The sequence below is a fragment of the Sapajus apella genome, unplaced genomic scaffold (assembly GCF_009761245.1).
Source record: "Sapajus apella isolate SASKATOON/1434 unplaced genomic scaffold, GSC_monkey_1.0 scaffold81, whole genome shotgun sequence".
Classification (NCBI taxonomy): domain Eukaryota; kingdom Metazoa; phylum Chordata; class Mammalia; order Primates; family Cebidae; genus Sapajus; species Sapajus apella.
This window is the reverse complement of record NW_022437021.1, coordinates 4698337-4717007: the sequence shown is the minus strand read 5'-3', so window position 1 is coordinate 4717007 and position 18671 is coordinate 4698337. Positions and strand designations below refer to the sequence as shown.

General features: G+C 38.3%; 1 protein-coding gene across 4 annotated transcripts in view; it reads left to right on the top strand.

The window, feature by feature from the left end:
• ANKIB1 (ankyrin repeat and IBR domain containing 1) overlaps positions 1-18671 on the top strand; it is a 177589-nt gene that overhangs the window by 131925 nt on the left and 26993 nt on the right. For all 4 annotated transcript variants that reach the window (XM_032253062.1, XM_032253061.1, XM_032253060.1 and 1 more), the window contains one exon: positions 12356-12444. In XM_032253062.1, the coding sequence (XP_032108953.1) occupies positions 12356-12444 (89 nt within the window). The remainder of the gene's footprint in view (positions 1-12355; positions 12445-18671) is intronic.

Sequence of the window (18671 nt, the reverse complement as noted above, 5' to 3'; positions counted from 1 at the left end):
CAAGAATCAGTGACTGCAGGCTTGTTGTGTCTTGTTTTGTTTAGTTTCTAGTGCCTGATAGTACTCAATAAGTACAAACTGATGGTAAATCAGTATTGGAAAGGATATGTAACTCTGAATACTCTTGACTATAAATGTGTTAACCATCAGCACTCTACTTATTGATAGTAGATTCAGTTAACTGTTTTGTTTTAATTAAATGATAAAAACAATAGTATTTATTCTGCTTTTTGCTCGTTGCCAGAATTACCAGATATGCCTGGATACACTTTAGGTGGATATAAAACTCTAGTCTTTACTTTTTTACTTAACAGAAACCAGAAACTAATTTTATCACTGCTACATAGTAGGAACGTATAGGTATGGAACCATCCCTGCCCTGGGACAGAGTCTTGCTCTGTCACCCAGGCTGGAGTGCAGTGGTACGATCTAGGCTTATTGCAACCTCAGCCTCCTGGGTAACCAGTTCTCCTATCTCAACCTCCTGAGTAGCTGGAACTACGTACAGGCACATGCCACAATACCTGGCTAATTTTTTGTATTTTTAGTAGAGACTGGGTGTCACCATGTTAGCCAGATGGGCTCAATCTCCTGACCTCATGATCTACCCTCCTCAGCCTCCCGCAGTCCTGGAATTACAGGAGTGAGCCACAGCACCCGGCCACTCTGGTCTATTTCTTACCTTCACCATCATCATTAGTTAAAAGTATTTATTGAACTGCAAACCCCTTACTCTAAGTCAGGGGTCAGCAAACTATTGTCTACACTTATTATTTAAAATAACATTTTATTTGAACACAGCCACACCATTTTATGTCACTTTATTATGTATTGTCTGTGCCTGCTTTTGGGCTATGACAGCAGAATTGAGTAGCTGAGACAAAGACTGCATAGCCTGCAAAACTCAAGATATTTACTATCTGGCCCTTTACAGAAAAATTTTCCTGACCCCTCCACTATGGTGATTAATGAAAGGAAAACCATGCTTACTGCTTTCATGGCTAAATCAAACTAAGCAAGCAAAATAGCAACAAAATACAGAACAGTAGGTTATATCTATATGCCTTCAGGTGATTTTTCAAAACAATTAAAAGGCAGGAATCGGCAAAAATGGGACTAGAACCCAACCTTCTATTAAGGTCTTACATTTTTATTATTCAGTGGTTTGGTTCCTAACTCACCTCATTAACCCACCATGAGAGATAAGGCTTGAAATGAGAAGGAAAGTTAATGCATATGAGCTGAATTGGTAGCAAATTAATGGTATTTAGATGAATATGAACCTACTTTACTGTAAAGCAAGTATATAAAAGTAATAAAGGAGCTTTCTCTTCTGAGCTAGTGTGGTTTCCAGAGATAATTAAACTCTAGGGTCCTAAGGCAGCACCCACTGTATGCATCCTATGCATCTAAAATGGTACTAATTATATAGCATCCTTGGGAAAAATGAGAAAAATTGTCATATATTGTAAATTATTTTCTGAGTTCTGTGGTTCAGATGAGGAATCCTGGTTGAGAAAGGCTGATTTAGAGGCTTAGTTGGAGAAACGACAAAGAAGGAAAACATAAATTGGGAAAATGTCTAAAAGACAAAATAAAAAGATTAGTTTTTGCTGAGATCAGATAAAAATTAAGTTTTGAAGGGAAAAGAAAAAAATTTGATGGCATTGTCTTCTTAAGCACTGTGGTTTCTGTGCTCTAGCTTTTACCAGTTTTCACTGTAGTTTAGCTTTTAATTTCTTGTGTTCTTCCCCATTCTCTTTGTATGCTGCAAGTAATAATTAGTTTGATTGAAGATAAGAAAAGGTAATGGAAAAACCTACCAATATAGGTCAGACTCTAAGCTATGTGTATATATATATATATATATATATATATACACATAGATGATGCTATAAACTATATAAACTTCTAAAATAACATTTGGAGAAATATATCGGCATACTTTTTCTCATGCCCCAAAATATCAGACTGTTTATACTCAAGACCCATTGGAGACTGTATACCAAGATCACATGCCCTACTTTGAATTTTATCCCAGTTCAAGGGATCTGTGAATGGCCACATGGACTAAGGTCATACGTGGTAATTATTTACCCTTCTCCTATTCATAAGGGTAGTAGAGAACCTAACAAAATCATCACTTTTTGGACATAGCACCAGAGAGGAAGCGATGAAGGGGACTTAAATGAAAGAAAAATAAGTTTTAGTGAAGGACAAACTCAGATTTAAGTTCTTCAGCTGAATCCTTTGCCTTTCAGTTTTATTAAGTTATAGAATGGATTTTTTGTGTTGCCTGCTTCACCTCTCTAGGCATTAATTTACAGTTCCTGTTTTTTGCATTCTTAGATTTGTACTCTTATTCATATAGTATAAGAGCTTTGACTGTAATTTTAAAATCTAAGTAGAAATTGCCGTATGTTTTGTGTTGCCCCTTATCTCTTATTTCAATGAGAAGCAAAATCTGTTCATGCAAAAAGAAGCTTTGAAAAAGAGATCTTCACAAATTAAGATTCTGGTTTTATTTCTTTCCTTCTTCAAAAGCTCAGAAACAATTTTCTAAAGATGACTGTAAAAAACACGACAATAATAATTTCTAGTTTCTGAGAACTATATATGACAGAAGCAGTTGAGCCATACCCAAGAGATATCTGCATGGATATAACTAAATATATTCATTTTTGGGAGACAAGTAGTATTAATAGGCATTCCCCTTCCCACCACAAGATACCCTTATCTATCTGTTCACCAAGTTCCTAGCCCTCTGTAACTGAAGTTAGCATGCTTTCTCCCCCTAGCCTTTTGTGATCTGGACAAAATTATCTCCAGACAATATTCAAAACCTGGATGGACTCTGACTTGAACCAATGACTTTTCCTCTGTTTTTTTTTCTTTTTAATTAAGCAAAATAGGCTACTATGTAACTTCTGCCTTCTGAACTGACACAGAGTCTCTCCTCTGAGACAACTCTTCACAGATTTTTTTATCAGAAATACGTCTTGGCCACCAAGCCAAGATGGTATGGTAGACATTTCTTTCCTCTCTTTTTACTCTGGTCCCTTTTAAGCACCAGTGTCCATTGGAAACTGAAAAGCTTACTTGGAATTTCTCTTTTAAACCCATAGACAGTCAAACATATTTTATTCACTGAAATTGATTGGCAGGAAATATTCTAAATAATAATATGGTAGAGTTTAAATATATCACCTAGCAATTGAGCATTTATTTACTGAAACTATGCAAAGAAGTCTTTAAAAGGAACAAATATAAGTCCCTTATATGAAGGCTTGAATCATAGTGATGTACAACTTGAGAAACCACAGTATCGGATTTCTAGTCCACTTAAAAAGTTTCCAGGCCGGGCGCAGTGGCTCAAGCCTGTGATCCCAGCACTTTGGGAGGCCAAGGCGGGTGGATCACAAGGTCAAGAGATCGAGACCATCCTGGTCAACATGGTGAAACCCCGTCTCTACTAAAAATACAAAACATTAGCTGGGCATGGTGGTACGTGCCTGTAATCCCAGCTACTCAGGAGGCTGAGGCAGGAGAATTGCCTGAACCCAGGAGGCGGAGGTTGCGGTGAGCCGAGATCGTGCCATTGCACTCCAGCCTGGGTAACATGAGTGAAACTCAATCTCAAAAAAAAAAAAAAAGTTTCCAGTGAATCAGAGTACAAATGTGCAGACTTGTCAAGTATTGGAGAAAAGTCTGAAAGTGAGTATCTTTTTTTCTCCAACATTCACAATAAGGATTTTGATCAATACCTACTCCTTTATTAGGATCATGAGTCTTATTTGAGTTAAAGCAATAGTTGCACATATCATCTCCCTCTCCATAGACCTCACAGGCCAAGAGACTCTCCAGGAGCCCTCTGGACAAAATAGATAAAGTAGTCTGTATTTGCAGACCTAATAATTGTGTCTCATCTTTTCTTACAAAGTCAGTTTTATGCTTTTAAATTAACAGTTCTAGTTTTGGAAGAAAAGATTTTTCTAGATTGGTAGTATCTAGCTATTTTAATATCAGACTTCTGCCAACTAGCAAAACATTCTCCAGCTCTTCACAGGCCCAGAAATAAAAACATGATGCTACTTATTTGGCAGTTCAGTCATAAGACCTTGTTTAGGCCGGGCGCGGTGGCTCACGCCTGTAATCCCAGCACTTTGGGAGGCCGAGGCGGGTGGATCACGAGGTCAACAGATCGAGACCATCCTGGTCAACACGGTGAAACCCCATCTCTACTAAAAATACAAAAAATCAGCTGGGCCTGGTGGCGCGTGCCTGTAATCCCAGCTACTCAGGAGGCTGAGGCAGGAGAATTGCCTGAACCCAGGAGGCGGAGGTTGCGGTGAGCCGAGATCGCGCCATTGCACTCCAGCCTGGGTAACAAGAGCAAAACTCCGTCTCAAAAAAAAAAAAAAAGACCTTGTTTAAATATCGTGTACTATCTGCAGAGTAGCACATCTGCATAAATGAGTACTGCTTAAGGGTTCAATTTATGAAATTCCAACAGTACAGAGTGATAATAATCTGGGAGATAACAGGACCTGCCTGTGAGACCGCTCTACCACTAACTAGTTATGTGGCTTGGTGATAAACATCCTCTCCTAAAATAATATGATAAAATAAAGCCTTCCTATCTGATGCAGTCAACATAGAGTGCAGGTTCCAGAACCAAACTATTTAAGTCTCAAATTTTAGCTTATCTACTTTTTACTTATATGGCCTTTGGTAGATTCCTGAACCTCCCTGTGCATCAGGATAAATAGCACAAGTTTCAAAGAGTTGTTAAGAGAATTAAATGAGTATTTAGAACATTGCTTGCTATACTAAAAAATGTTAGCTAAAGGAGAGAATCATAAAAATGAGAATTTCTACCTAATTCACTCAGAATTTCTTAATAAAAAGTTCTAAAATGGCATTGAACTGAAATTGCCAACTTCTGAATAGGAATTTCTTTCATCAAGTAATAAATTTTAAAACTTTACTGGAAGATGTTTCCTTTTCCAGTGCTCTTTAGAACCACTGTATAGTCATGCCAGCAGTTGTGCATACTGGCACATTTTCTTTCTTCCTTCTTTTTTTTTTGAGGCGGAGTTTCGATCTTGTTGCCGAGGCTGGAGTGCAATGGCGTAATCTCGGCTGACCGCAACCTCTGCCTCCCAGGTTCAAGCGATTCTCCTGCCTCAGCCTCCCAAGTAGCTAGGATTACAGGCATGTACCCCACCACGCCTGGCTAATTTTGTATTTTTAGTAGAGATGGGGGTTTCTTCATGTTGGTCAGGCTGGTCTTGAACTCCCAACCTCAGATGGTCTGCCTGCCTCAGCCTCCCAAAGTGCTGGGATTGCAGGCATGAGCTACCACACCTGGCGCATACTGGCACATTTTCAAGGAGAGAGCCATTCCTTAAGATTTGATGTTAACTATCCAATTATATTTGAACTAGGTTGAAGACTTTAAATCAGGCAAGTATTTTTTTTCTCTTTATAAGCTTTTACCAGGGTACTTTTTTCTCTGAATAAACCACCCTATTGGTGTCTCTGGCTGAAATTCAGTAGGCTGTGTCCTGAGATTCCCCTCCTCATACTTTTATTTTACTGACATTTTGAGATGTGGTTTCAACAACAGATACCAGGACCTTTGGAATACTTGTCAACAGTGATTGGTTAAAATTTTCTTCAGGAATTTAGGCCAGGTGCAATGGCTCACGCCTGTAATCCCGGCACTTTGTAGGCCGAGATGGGCGGATCCCTTGAGCCCATGAGTTTGAGACCACCTGGCAACATGGCGAAACCCTGTCTCTACAGAAAATACAAAAATTAGCTGGGCATGGTGGTGTACACCTATTGTCCTGGCTACTTGGGAGGCTGAGGCAGTAGGATGGCTTGAGCTCAGGAAGTGGAAGCCACAGGGAGCCAAAATCACATGCCACTGCACTTCAGCCTTGGTGCCAGAACAAGACTGTCAAAAAAGAAAAAAAAAAAACCTTTCTTTAGGAAGTTAGTATTCTAGCATCTTCACTACTTTTCTCAGAATAACCTCTCTTTCCTACATTGCTCATTTAGATTGTCGATTACCTATTATGTTTAGTGGCATTGTTATTACTATACTTTGGAGAATTCTGAGTTTATTTTACCAGATGCCTTAATTTTTAAAGATATTTTATAATATTAAATAGCAACCTCAACCTCTAATTCACAGTCCATGCTGTAGCTTCTTTTTTATTTATAAGCTGCTTCTTTTTATATCTTTTCTTAGTATTGCATTGGAAACTAGTAGAAACTGTGCCAACCAGTTATAACACCCTGAAGTGGTCCTACTGATTGGGGATGCAACCAAGGAAGTAGCAAGTCTGTGTACTCCTGTGAGGTTTTGGAAAAGAAAACCTTCTGTTGTTATCTAATACAACACAGCCTTGGAGAGCCAACACATTGATAAGCAATTACGGCCTTTTGAAGAAGTGGCTTTTTTTCCCAGAATTTATTTGAAAATACTGGGCTTTGTTCCCCCATGATTTTTGTTTTGTTTCCCAGAACATTTTCAAAAAATGTTCTGACAGCAAAACCAGTATTTACTAGTGTTGATTCTGCTAGGAAATGAATATTGAATATGCTGTTTAATCTCTAAGGGGGAAAAGTCTCCAGAGGAAAAAAATCTTAATAGAAATAATTTATTTCATTGATTGTATTTGTTTGTTTTAGTTACTGCAGATATATAAGGGCTTTCTGTGCTTCAAGACTTTTTTTTTCTAGCTTTATTGAGATGCAAATAACAAGCTTTTTTGAAAAATGAGTCATGAGAAATGTAGATTCTCCATTCCCACATGTGTTTACAGGCACCATATGGAAACACTGTTCCTAGATCTGTGGCATATTTCTTACTCTAATGTCTGCTAGCATGTGTGCCAAATTAAAATTAACCGTTATCACAGATACCCCTTACATTTCTGGAAAGTAGAGTTGATGTTAATATGCACCAAAATGAATCTGATATATTCACTTTTTTTAAGAGATGAAGTCTTGCTGTGTTGCCCAGGCTGGAGTGCCATGGCTATTCACTGAGTGATAATAGCACACTACACCCTTGAACTACTGCTCTATTGATTCTTCTGCCTCAGCATCCCAAGTAGCCACTGTGCCCAGCTCACTCCCATTTTTAAATCAACCCAATATTTTTTGAATATCTGTTAAGTTACCACTAAGTTGCTAGGAACTCTGTAAAACCACTGTTATGGAAAAGATTTCCCAAATGCCAGATTAGATTTGCTAAGTTAGGAGTGTAAGGAAACTAAATTACCCTTTCAGGTCAATTGGTGCATTTTTTTCTACCATTTAACCATTTTTAATTATTCAATTCAGTGACATTAATTGCATTCACAGTGCAGCTATAAACTCTCATAACCACTTTTCATTTTCAGAACTTTTTCATAATCCCAAACAGAAACTCTGTAACTCTTAAGCAGTAACTTCCCATCCTCTCCTCCCCAAGGTGGTAACGACCACTCTACTTTCTTTCTCTATGAATTAGTCTATTCTAGATATTTAATATAAGTGGAATTCTAGAATATTTGTACTTTTGTGTCTAGCTTTACTTAACAAAATATTTTTTTAACAAAATATTTTTAAGGCTTATTCATAGTGTAGCACGTATCCAAATATTATTCCTTTTTATGGCTGAATATTGTGTATACGTGTGTATGTGTATACTCCACAATTTGTTTATCCATTCATCTGTTGATAGACACTTGGGTCGTTTCCCCCTTTTAGCTGTTATGAATAATTCTGTGAATGTTGGTGTACAAGTTTGAATCCTTGCTTTCAGCATACCTTAGAATGAAACTGCTATATCAATATGGTAATTCTAAGTTTAACTTTATGAGGAGTCACCAAACTATTTTTCACAGCAACTGCATCAGCATTTACATTTTTATCAGTAGCGCACAAGGGTTCCAATCTTTACACATCCATACCAACACCTTCTGTTTTTTTAATAATCGCTGTCCTAACGAATATGAAGTAGAATCAATACATCCTTAATTACCTCTTAGTTTATAAGACTACATGAGTCAGTCGGTGTGTCTTCTTAACACACTTAACCTTTTTTTATTTTCCTTCCTTGAGATGGAGTCTCGCTCTGTCACCATTGCTGGACTGCAGTGGCATGATCTCAGCTCACTGCAGCCTCCACCTCCCAGACTCAAGTGATCCACTTACCTCAGCCTCCTGAGTAGCTGGGACTACAGGTGTGAGCCACCACTCCCTGCCCAAGCTTAACCTTTGTAAATAAAATCTTTTAAAATAGCACTGATGGTGATATCACTTCCAGATTGGGTTGTTTTCTCCTCCAAATAATATCACTGACTAGAATAATTACCTTTGTTCTATACAATAATTAAAATGGCAGTTTTGAATTAAAATGGTAGTCTATAAAGGTTTTAGGCTTGTTTTAGTGTTTGACTTCTTATATAGCTATGGAAAGAATATAAAATAGAGTTAAAATGATAAATTGATGTTACTGATTGTTAAAATCAAAAATTGCCAAATTCTAATAAAAGTAAATTGAGTTACCCCAGCTGTTGCCTGGAGATTGAGAGGTAAAAGTAACTACAATAATTTGACTTAAAACAGTGTTTTTCAAACTTTAAAGTGAAGAAGGTTCATGTGGTAATTTTGATAAAATATAGATTCTAATCTAATCTCATGAAACCTGTTCTTCTGCATGTCTAAAAAGCTGCTCAGTAATGGCCAGGAATACACCTTTGAGTAACAATAATTTGAAATATTAATGAGTATAAAACATAATTGAATAAAATGTTTTAAAGCTCTGAAGACTTGCAAATCTAACTTATAAATATAAATCTATTTAGAACTTTTCAAATGTAAATGACTACTGATTTAAAAAAAAAAAATACTGGTCTAGAAGATGGCCGATTAGCAGCAGCTCAGGATTGCAGCTCCCAGTGAAGGTGCAAGGAGTGAGTGGACACCAGACTTCCAGATGAATTTTTGTTGCCCATGGACCAGGAGATTCCCAGCAGAGGAGACCGACGGGTCGCCAGTGTGACTCTTTTGGCTGGCGCGGCTGTTTGCCGGTGTCCCGGCACGGCAGTTCTCAGTGCGGAGTATGCAGGACTGGGTGCCCTATTAGTTGGCATTTGGAGCTCCAGGAAGGCAGAGTCGCCCATTCAGCTGATTGAAAAGGGGACTGAAGCAGGGAGCCAGACCGGGAGATTCCCGGGCAGAAAAGTGCCACGAATCTCAACACCACTGTTTCAGCCTGCTTGGTCGCTGCCCAGGAAATTGCATAGATCCCGGCACCTTTTCAGCGGGCAACTGGGGCACCTGGGAGAGAATCCACTGTTCAGTTAGGGGAAAAAAGGGGGGCTCCGAGGAGGGGAGCCAGGTGATCAGGCTCGGCTGGTCCCACCGCCACAAAAAACCAGCAATTGGAAACGCTGACGGTTGAGAGTTTCACAGCAAGCACAGCTGAACCCGGGAAGGTCCAGGTCTGTGGGGGAGGGGTGTCGCCCAAAGGAAAACAAAGAAACAGAAATAACATCATCACCAACAAGCTGGACGTCCACTCAGAGACCCAATCTCAAAGTCAACAATTACAAAGACCACAGGTGCGTAAATCCACAGAGATGGGAAGAAACCGGCACAAAAAGGCTGAAAATATCCAAAATCAGAATGCCTCTTCTCCTTCAGGGGATCGCAGCTTCTCATCAGCAAGGGAACAAGGCCTGGTGGAGAATGAGTGTGATGAATTGTCAGAATCAGGCTTCAGAAGATGGATAATAAGAAACTTCCGTGAACTAAAAGAACATGTACTAACCCAATGCAAAGAAACTAAAAACCTTGAAAAAAGGTTTGACGAAATGCTAACGAGAATAGACAATTTAGAGAGGAATATAGGTGAATTATTGGAGCTGAAAAACACAATACGAGAACTTCATGAAGTATGCACAAGTTTTAACAGCCGAATTGACCAAGCAGAAGAAAGGATATCAGAGGTTGTAGACTAACTCAATGAAATAAAACGAGAAGATAAGGTTAAAGAAAAAGAGTAAAAAGGAATGAACAAAGTCTCCGAGAAATATGGGACTATGTGAAAAGACCTAATCTACGTTTGATAGGTGTACCTGAATGTGACAGAGAGAATGAATCCAAGCTGGAAAATATTCTTCAGGATATTATTCATGAAAACTTTCCCAACCTAGCAAGGCAGGACAATATTCAACTCGAGGTAATACAGAGAACACCACAAAGATATTCCTCAAGAAGAGCAACCCCAAGGCACATAATAATCAGATTCACCAGGGTTGAAATAAGGAGAAAATGCTAAGGGCAGTCAGAGAGAAAGGTCAGGTTACCCACAAAGGGAAGCCTATCAGACTCACAGCAGACCTCTCAGCAGAAATCCTACAAGCCAGAAGAGAGTGGGGTCCAATATTCAACATCCTTAAAGAAAAGAACTTTCAACCCAGAATTTCATATCCAGCCAAACTAAGCTTCATAAGTGAAGGAAAAATAAAATCTTTTATGAACAAGCAAGTATTCAGAGATTTCATCACCACCAGGCCTGCTTTACAAGAGCTTCTGAAAGAAGCACTACACATAGAAAGGAACAACCAGTATCAGCCATTCCAAAAATATGCCAAAAGGTAAAGAGCATCAACATAATGAAGAATCTACATCAGTTAATGGACAAAACAGCCAGCTAGCATTAAATGGCAGATTAAACTCACATACATTAATATTAATCCTAAATTTAAATCGACTAAATGCCCCAATTAAAAGACACAGACAGGCAAATTGGATAAAAAGCCAAAACTCATCGGTGTGCTGCATCCAGACCCATCTCACATGCAAGGATGCACAAAGACTCAAAAATAAATAAATAAATAAATAAAAAGCAGGAGTTGGAATTCTCGCCTCTGATAAAATAGACTTTAAAGCAACAAAGATCAAAAGAGGCAAAGAAGGACATTACATAATGGTAAAAGGATCAATGCGACAAGAAGAGCTAACGATCCTAAATATATACGCACCCAATACAGGAGCACCCAGATACATAAGGCAAGTTCTTAATGACTTACAAAGAGACAGACTCCCACACAATAATAGTGGGTGACTTTAACATCGCATTGTCAATATTAGACAGATCAACGAGACAGAAAATTAACAAGGATATCCAGGACTTGAACTCAGACTTAAACATAAGTTTAAATGTTTATTAAACTTAATAAACATTTACAGAACTCTCCATCCCAAACCCACAAAACATACATTCTTCTCAGTACCACATCACACCTACTCTAAAAGTGACTACATAATTGGAAGTAAATCACTCCTCAGTAACTGCATAGCATTTCACAGGTTTAAATGAAATATTGGTTGGCTGCTTGTTTGTTATTTTCCTCCCTTAATCCTTCCTGTCTCCATTGTTAAGCACAATTATTGGCATAAAAGAGGTTTTTAATACCCATTTTTAGACTGCATTCTAGCCTGGGCAATAAAGCAAGACTCCTGTTCTCTCTTCCTCTTTCTCTTCCTCTTTCTTTCTCTCTTTCTTTCTTTTTCTTTCTTTTTTTCCTTAAAAAAAAAAGTCAATGCCTTTTGAAAAATATATAAAACGAGCCCAAATTTAGATTAATAGTGGAGAAACTGTATTAAACTGCTCAGAGAAAACGGGGTTCAGTAGTAAGTACTTTCGGCACTAGAGAGAGTCAAGAAGGGTGACGGGTCGGGACGGCTCCCTGTGTCTAAGAACAGTAACTTTTCCTTGAGGATAGATTTTATGCCATCTACTCTAGCTCAGTATAAAAAAAGAAAAAAAAAAAAAACTGGCCTACTGGTATTAAGTTTTGGAATCTCATTTTCAGTTCGTCTGTTGAAATGCTCCATCTCTCATTAGTCACTGTGCCTTAGTTTTTTCAACTTTAAAATTGGAAGAATACTTTCTACATTTTTTTTTTTTTTTTTTTTTGAGTTACAGTTTTGCTCTTGTTGCCCAGGCTGGGGTGCAATGGTGCGATCTCAGTTTACTGCAACCTCCACCTCCCAGGTTCAAGCAATTCTCCTGCCTCAGCCTCCTGAGTAGCTGGGATTACAGGCATGTGCCACCACACCCAACTAATTTTTTGTATTTTTAGTAGAGGCAGGTTTCACCATCTTGGCCAGGCTGGTCTCAAACTCCTGACCTCAGGTGATCTACCCGCCTCGGCCTCCCACAGTGCTGGAATTACAGGCGTCAGCCACCACACCCAGCCTCTACATATATATATATTTTTTTACCTTGATGTTGATGAAGAATATTTTAAAATTGTCTTTTTTATGTTCTTTTTTTCTTTAGGGAGTGCCTTGGTGAAGCACATGAGCCTTGTGACTGCCAAACATGGAAGAATTGGCTGCAAAAAATAACCGAAATGAAACCAGAAGAACGTAAGAGGAATTTTAGATAGCTTTGCTACGTATTTCCTTACAGCATTCAAAAGAAAATGTGGTCATATCCTTTTTAGTCTTCATTTAAGAGGTTTCCAAATTTGTTAATGCAAGCGCTCTCCTATTTACCTTCACCCCTTTGACTAACGTCCTTTTGGAAGTTATAGAGTTTTGGCAAGGAGGAATCATGGAGAAGTTCCATGTTTCTAACAGACTTACTTTCCAGTCAAAGACAAACGGGGTAAATAGGGGTCACAGCTAAGCCTCCTCCTACAGCCCTTTTCTTTTATACTAGGGTGAGCCAACCAGTTATTCTGTATTGTGTGGGATGTAGTATATGATCTGTAGTTTGAATGAGTTTCCCATATCCCTGAAAGCTTCCAATGAAGGATACAGCAAGTTAATTTTTTGCTCTTGTGTGGTTCTATATGTTTACTGATGTTAAATACCTTATAGATAAATGTTGTCACTGAGACTTCTATAAATACATTATCTCTGTTAATCATCACAGAAATGATATGAGGTTGATGTTGGTAATCCTGTTTTACAGAGGAAACTAATGCTTAGATTGGGTTGAAAGACACAGGGCATGCACCTTGTAAACAGAATGGGTTTGAATCTTCTGAGGGGACTACTTTTTAAACCCTTCCTAATAGCAGTTCCCACGTTTAACAGATAAATCTGTCTGCTTTGCAATAATTTCCCATCTTCTAAAATGTTTTATAACAACTGTTTTCTCTCAAAACATATAAACAAAAATTAATTTAGTTCTGGTCTTTTTTAAAAAAAAAAGATTTAGATAATGGTGTTAGCTTGAGATGTTGCAAGTCAGGATCAAGAATTCACTCAATAAGTCTACACGTATTAGTAAAGCACATAATAAAGATAATGCCAGACTTCAGGGCATGTAGAGGCTAGAGGGAAGCAGTCAGACATTACAGTATCATATGATAACTGATATAGTTGAGTAAAGATGAGAGTCCAGAAACAAGAACAACAAACTCAGGTTCAGAGGAGAAAGGGTGTCAAAGAATCACCTTGAAGGCAGTGAGCTATGAACTGGATTTTAGAGCCTCTGCCTTGTGGTAGGTAGTTCCTGTCAGCAACTGAACTAGCATTGAGAGGGACTGCCCAGCAGCCATGATACTTTACAGGCTTGTATTATATCAGGGAACTTACCACTGCCTGAGGACTGGTCCTCAGCATTTTAGATCTACAAAGTTCACTTTGTCCACTGACTCAGGGTTATTATGACCCTCGGAGAAGAGATTACCGTATAAACCAGAATGCCCAGTTATTAGTTGATAATGAGGGTGATCCCTTTCACTTGTTGAGAAGGCTTATGTCCATTATCAACAGCAAAGAGAAGTGGATTATCTTAGAATATTTTCTAGTGAAGCCTGATTAAACATTCTTGTCCTGTTCATGCACCATTCAGTCAACAGATTTTTTTAAGCCAGGCACAATGGTTCACACCTGTAATCCCAGCACTTTGGGAAGCCAAGGCAGGTGGCTCACTTGAGGTCAGGAATTCAAGACCATCCTGGCCAACATGGTGAAACCCTATTTCTACTAAAAATACACAGATTAGTCCAGCATGATAGTATGCACCTAGGGAGGCTGAGGCAGGGGGATCACTTGAGCCTGGAAGGTGAAGGTTGCATTGAGCCGAATTGCACCACTGCACTCCAGCCTGGGTGACAGAATGAGACTCTGTCTCAAAAAAAAAAAAAAAAAAAAATTTTTTTTTCTTAGTACTTGTTAGGTGCTAAGCACTTCCCAAAACAAAAATACCTGTATAAGGCCGGGCACAGTGGCTCACACCTGTAATCCCAGCACTTTGGTAGTGCAAAGTGGGCAGATCACCTGAGGTCAGGAGTTTGAGAACAGCCTGACCAACATGGTGAAACCCCATCTCTACTAAAAATACAAAAATTAGCCAGGTGTGGTGGTGAGTACCTATAATCCTACCTGCTCAGGAGGCTGGGGCAGGAAAATCACTTGAACCCAGGAGGCAGATGCTGCAGTGAACCCAGATTACCCCAGTGCACTTGAGCCTGAGTGCCAGAGTGAGACTCCATCAAAAAAAAAAAAAAAAAAAAATGCCTGTATAGATTGTGCTTGTTCCCCAGATTCATTGTAGTAGCCATTGCTCTTCATACCCACCATTTCGCCTATTCTCCTGATATGTATGGGTGTTGTATGTGTGTTTGTGTTCCATAAACAGATTCATACCATTACCCTGCAGCACCTTTAGATGTGACAAAACAATTGGAATTTACTTTTTTCCTTGCTTCTGGCAGCTAGAAATATTTATATTTCTATTACGAATGGCTTGCTATTGCCCACCTACCTACATTTCTTTATACATTTCTTTAGAACTTAAGGTTAAGTTCCATGGGAGAAACTTGCAAGAGATGAGGCTAGAAAGGTAGGTGTTGCCAGATTGTGAGCATTATTGCCAAATTGTTTTGAATTTATCCTCCTAACAGAATAAGCCATAAAGTGTATTATTTAAGTAGGGAAGTGGCAGTATCAGAAAAGTTATTTTTATCAAGATAAATGATGAGAGTGAAGGGTGAATTGAAGAAAAGGTAGACTAAAGGTAGGAAGGTGAATTTTTTATTTGAGTCAGAGGGTAAATTATGCCATTAATGAAACAGGAAACTCAAATAAACAAGTAACTTTGGGGAGGGGGGAATAATAAGTTTTGGTGTGAACATTTTGAACTTAAAGTACTTACCCAACATGTATGGAGATGTCCAATGGAATTTTACAAGTGTTCGTCTGAAACTCAGAAAAGATGCTAAGAATCTTAGGAATAAATTATTCATTTTAAATGTTATATTCATTATTTAATGAACTTTTATTGAGTGCTGTTGTACATTAGAATACAGAAATAAGATGCCCTCGATGCTCTTGAAGTTTATATTTTAGAGAGGCAACTATATACAAAACTAAGGAAAAATGTGTTATGAATGTGAGAGAACATTGTTCATGTATGTGATAACTTGTAGGAGAGGGGAAGGATAAGGAAGGAAGAGATCAGTTATCTATGGGGGAGGGTTAGGAAATACTTTATAAAAGAATTGATGCTTAAGGTGCATGTTGAAAGCTGATAGGTGTTCTTCACATGAACCAGAATAGGAAAGACATTCCAGGAATAGGGTGAAGTAGTAATGTGAAGTAGTGTGGCATATGCAAGAACTGCAAATAATTCATACAATCAGTGCAGTGGTTCGTTGAGAGATGAGACTGTGCAGACAGGAGTCCAAATCAAGTGTTTGGCACAAAGAGGTGGTTGTGCACAGTGCTAGGAAATCTGACGTTATCCTGACACTGAAAAGGAGTTTTAAGTAGGAGAGTGATAAATGAAGAAGCTTCCTGACAAAGATCACTCAGGCAAAAGTATGGATGATGAAATGGAGACTATTGAGAAACTAGGTAAGAATGCTAGTTTTGAGACAACTTCAGAATGATCAGGTGAGAGAATAAGAGGGCTTAAGATGGGTAATTCAGGTGGGAGGGGGTATATACAGGAGAGCTTTAAGATATATTAAATAATCTTATGAAGTAGTAAACCTTTTGTGCTTACTAGTTGCCTAAAAGAATTAATGTACCATAAGAAGTAACTAGTCTAGCATATTATTCTATTCAATTCTTGAGTAGAAAATGCCCATCGATGTTTGAAATGTAAAGCAAGTAGTTTTATTTTTCTCCAAACCCCTACCCCAGTCTCTCCAAGGTGAGTTAGCATCTCCACAGCTGCCTAGATCCTGGGTCCTGGAAACTCGAGGTGAACACTAATCTTGTGGGCACTAAGTGACACACTGGCCCTCTCCAAGTGCTACTATCCTGTGGCATCAAATGACTTTGCATCACTTTCCCGGTCTTTTGTCACCAAATCTGATCCATTACCCTGAAAGAACTATTCTTTCAAGGTTTCAACTGTAAGAACAAATCACTCACTAGGTAACTGCTGATCATTCACTCAAGTAATCTCAAACTATGGATATGATCTTTTAGGTTTATATAGTTCACCTATTTTTTTCTTCCCACAATTCTTCAGGTTTATTATAATCTTCTGTTTTGCCTGTGGTCTAATTAGAGTAATTCATCTCCCTACTTGCCCTTAATTCACAAATTACCCCAATTTTACAGAGGGAGATACCAAGACCAAGAGAAACCAAAATGTTCTGCCACACAGCAAATCCATTTCACATCTGGTATCAGAACATGGAAAAAGTATTTAAAGCAAGTATTTTTAAGTTGATGGCTATTTTTAGTTATTTCTTACCATATTAAAAATAGATAAATCATTCCATATCCACAGATAAGTTTTTGCTAGGGAAGGAGAAGGAGAATGGCCTGGCTAGTGAGAACAGATTATGGGTGGGACTCTGAAAAAATGTCCTTGGACATGATAATGATCCTGATACTAAGAGGAGGAAAGAAATAGAAAAGCTAGAAAATGGTGTATACACGGTTACTTCTGATGGCCAGAGATAGGGAGATCACAAATTTAAAAATTGGAGATTACCCTTGAAGATCCCAAATGGGTTTTGATTTGGAAAGATGGAAGAATGTTTGAAAACATGGTAGGAGACAAAAGACTGAAGACACCTGAGATTTGTTCTACCAGAGAAGGAGCCAAGCCAAGGCTGCAGAGAAAGTCCCAGTAGTTGTTAAGAAAAGCCTAGGAGTTTTCTCACTCTACTGAACTGTGTCTTCCACACTGAAAGACAGTGACTAGTAATGGCTACTTACATGTATGAAACTTAGGGTGAGGATTAAAGTAAACAGTAATTGGCCAACTATAATACTAAAGTAGAACACCGTCATTAAATATGCAAAAATGATATTTCAAAAGGAAAAGTATGATTAGGTACTATTTTAAGTTTGTGTGTTACTTTGGATTATAGCATTTTTACTTTGCATTTTATGCAAAAAAAAAAAAAAAGACATAAGCATGTTTAACCAAATTTGTAGTTTCTTGACATAGTTTTCTTCTTTATGCCCAGTTTTCCAAAGTCTTTGAATTATGAGACTCAGCGTGAGAAAATCTAATTAATGAGAAAGAAGTATTAGAAAATATACTGAAATGAATTCAAATAATTAATTTTTCTTTTCTTTCTTTTTTTTTTTTTTTTTTTTTTGAGACGAAGTGTTGCTTTTGTTGCCCAGGTTTGAGTGCAATGGCACGATCTCGGCTCACCACAACCTCCGCCTCCTGCCTCAGCCTCCCGAGTAGCTGGGATTACAGGAATGTGCCACCACGCCCTGCTAATTTTGTATTTTTAGCAGAGACAGGGTTTCTCCATGTTGGCCAGGCTGTTCTCAAACTCTGGACCTCAGGTGATCTGCCCACCTTGGCCTCCCAAAGTGCTGGAATTATAGGCATGAGCCACCGCACCTGGCCTAAAATTAATTTCATATAAAGATTTAAATAGTGTTCAAGTGCTGAGATTGCCTCTATTGTGTCTAATTAGAGCAAAAAAAAGGAATGGTTATATTTTCTATGAAATGATGGTTAATTTATAAATTTTTCAGACCAATATTTTTCATAGAACCTACTCAGTAAACAGAATTCAAATTGTGTATTTAAAAATTCAGTCTTTGACTAGGTGCAGTGGTTCACACCTGTAATCCCAGTACTTTGGGAGGCCAAGGCAAGAGGATCACTTGAGGATTAGAGTTCAAGACCAGCCTGGGCAACACAATGAGATCCTGTCTCTCCAAAAAAATTAAAAACTTAGCCAGGCATGGTGGCACATGCCTGTAGCCCTAGCTACTTGGGAAAGCTGAGACAGGAGGATCTGTTGACCCAAAAAGTTGAAGGCTACAGTGAGCTGTGATTGTACCACTGAATTCCAATCTGGATAATTGAGTTCCTATTTCTAAAAACAGTAAAAATTCAATCTTTAAAAGCAACTGTGTTTTCACATGCATATATGTTCATTCTATTAATAGATATTAGATTTTGTGATACTCTAATACTTTATTATGAAGTTAATACATTTTACAAAGAGACCCAAGCATACTAGATTATTAAGAAAGAAGATCAAGATATAAAAGAGATGTGACTGAAGTGAAGGGAAGAGGTTGAAAGTCAGTAGAGGTAAAAAAATCTCACCAGATAGATTGAAGGGAGATGTGGTGTTTTTGGTGTTATGAATAGTATGTATAAGCTGGATGCGGTGGCTCATTCTTATAATCCCAGCACTTTG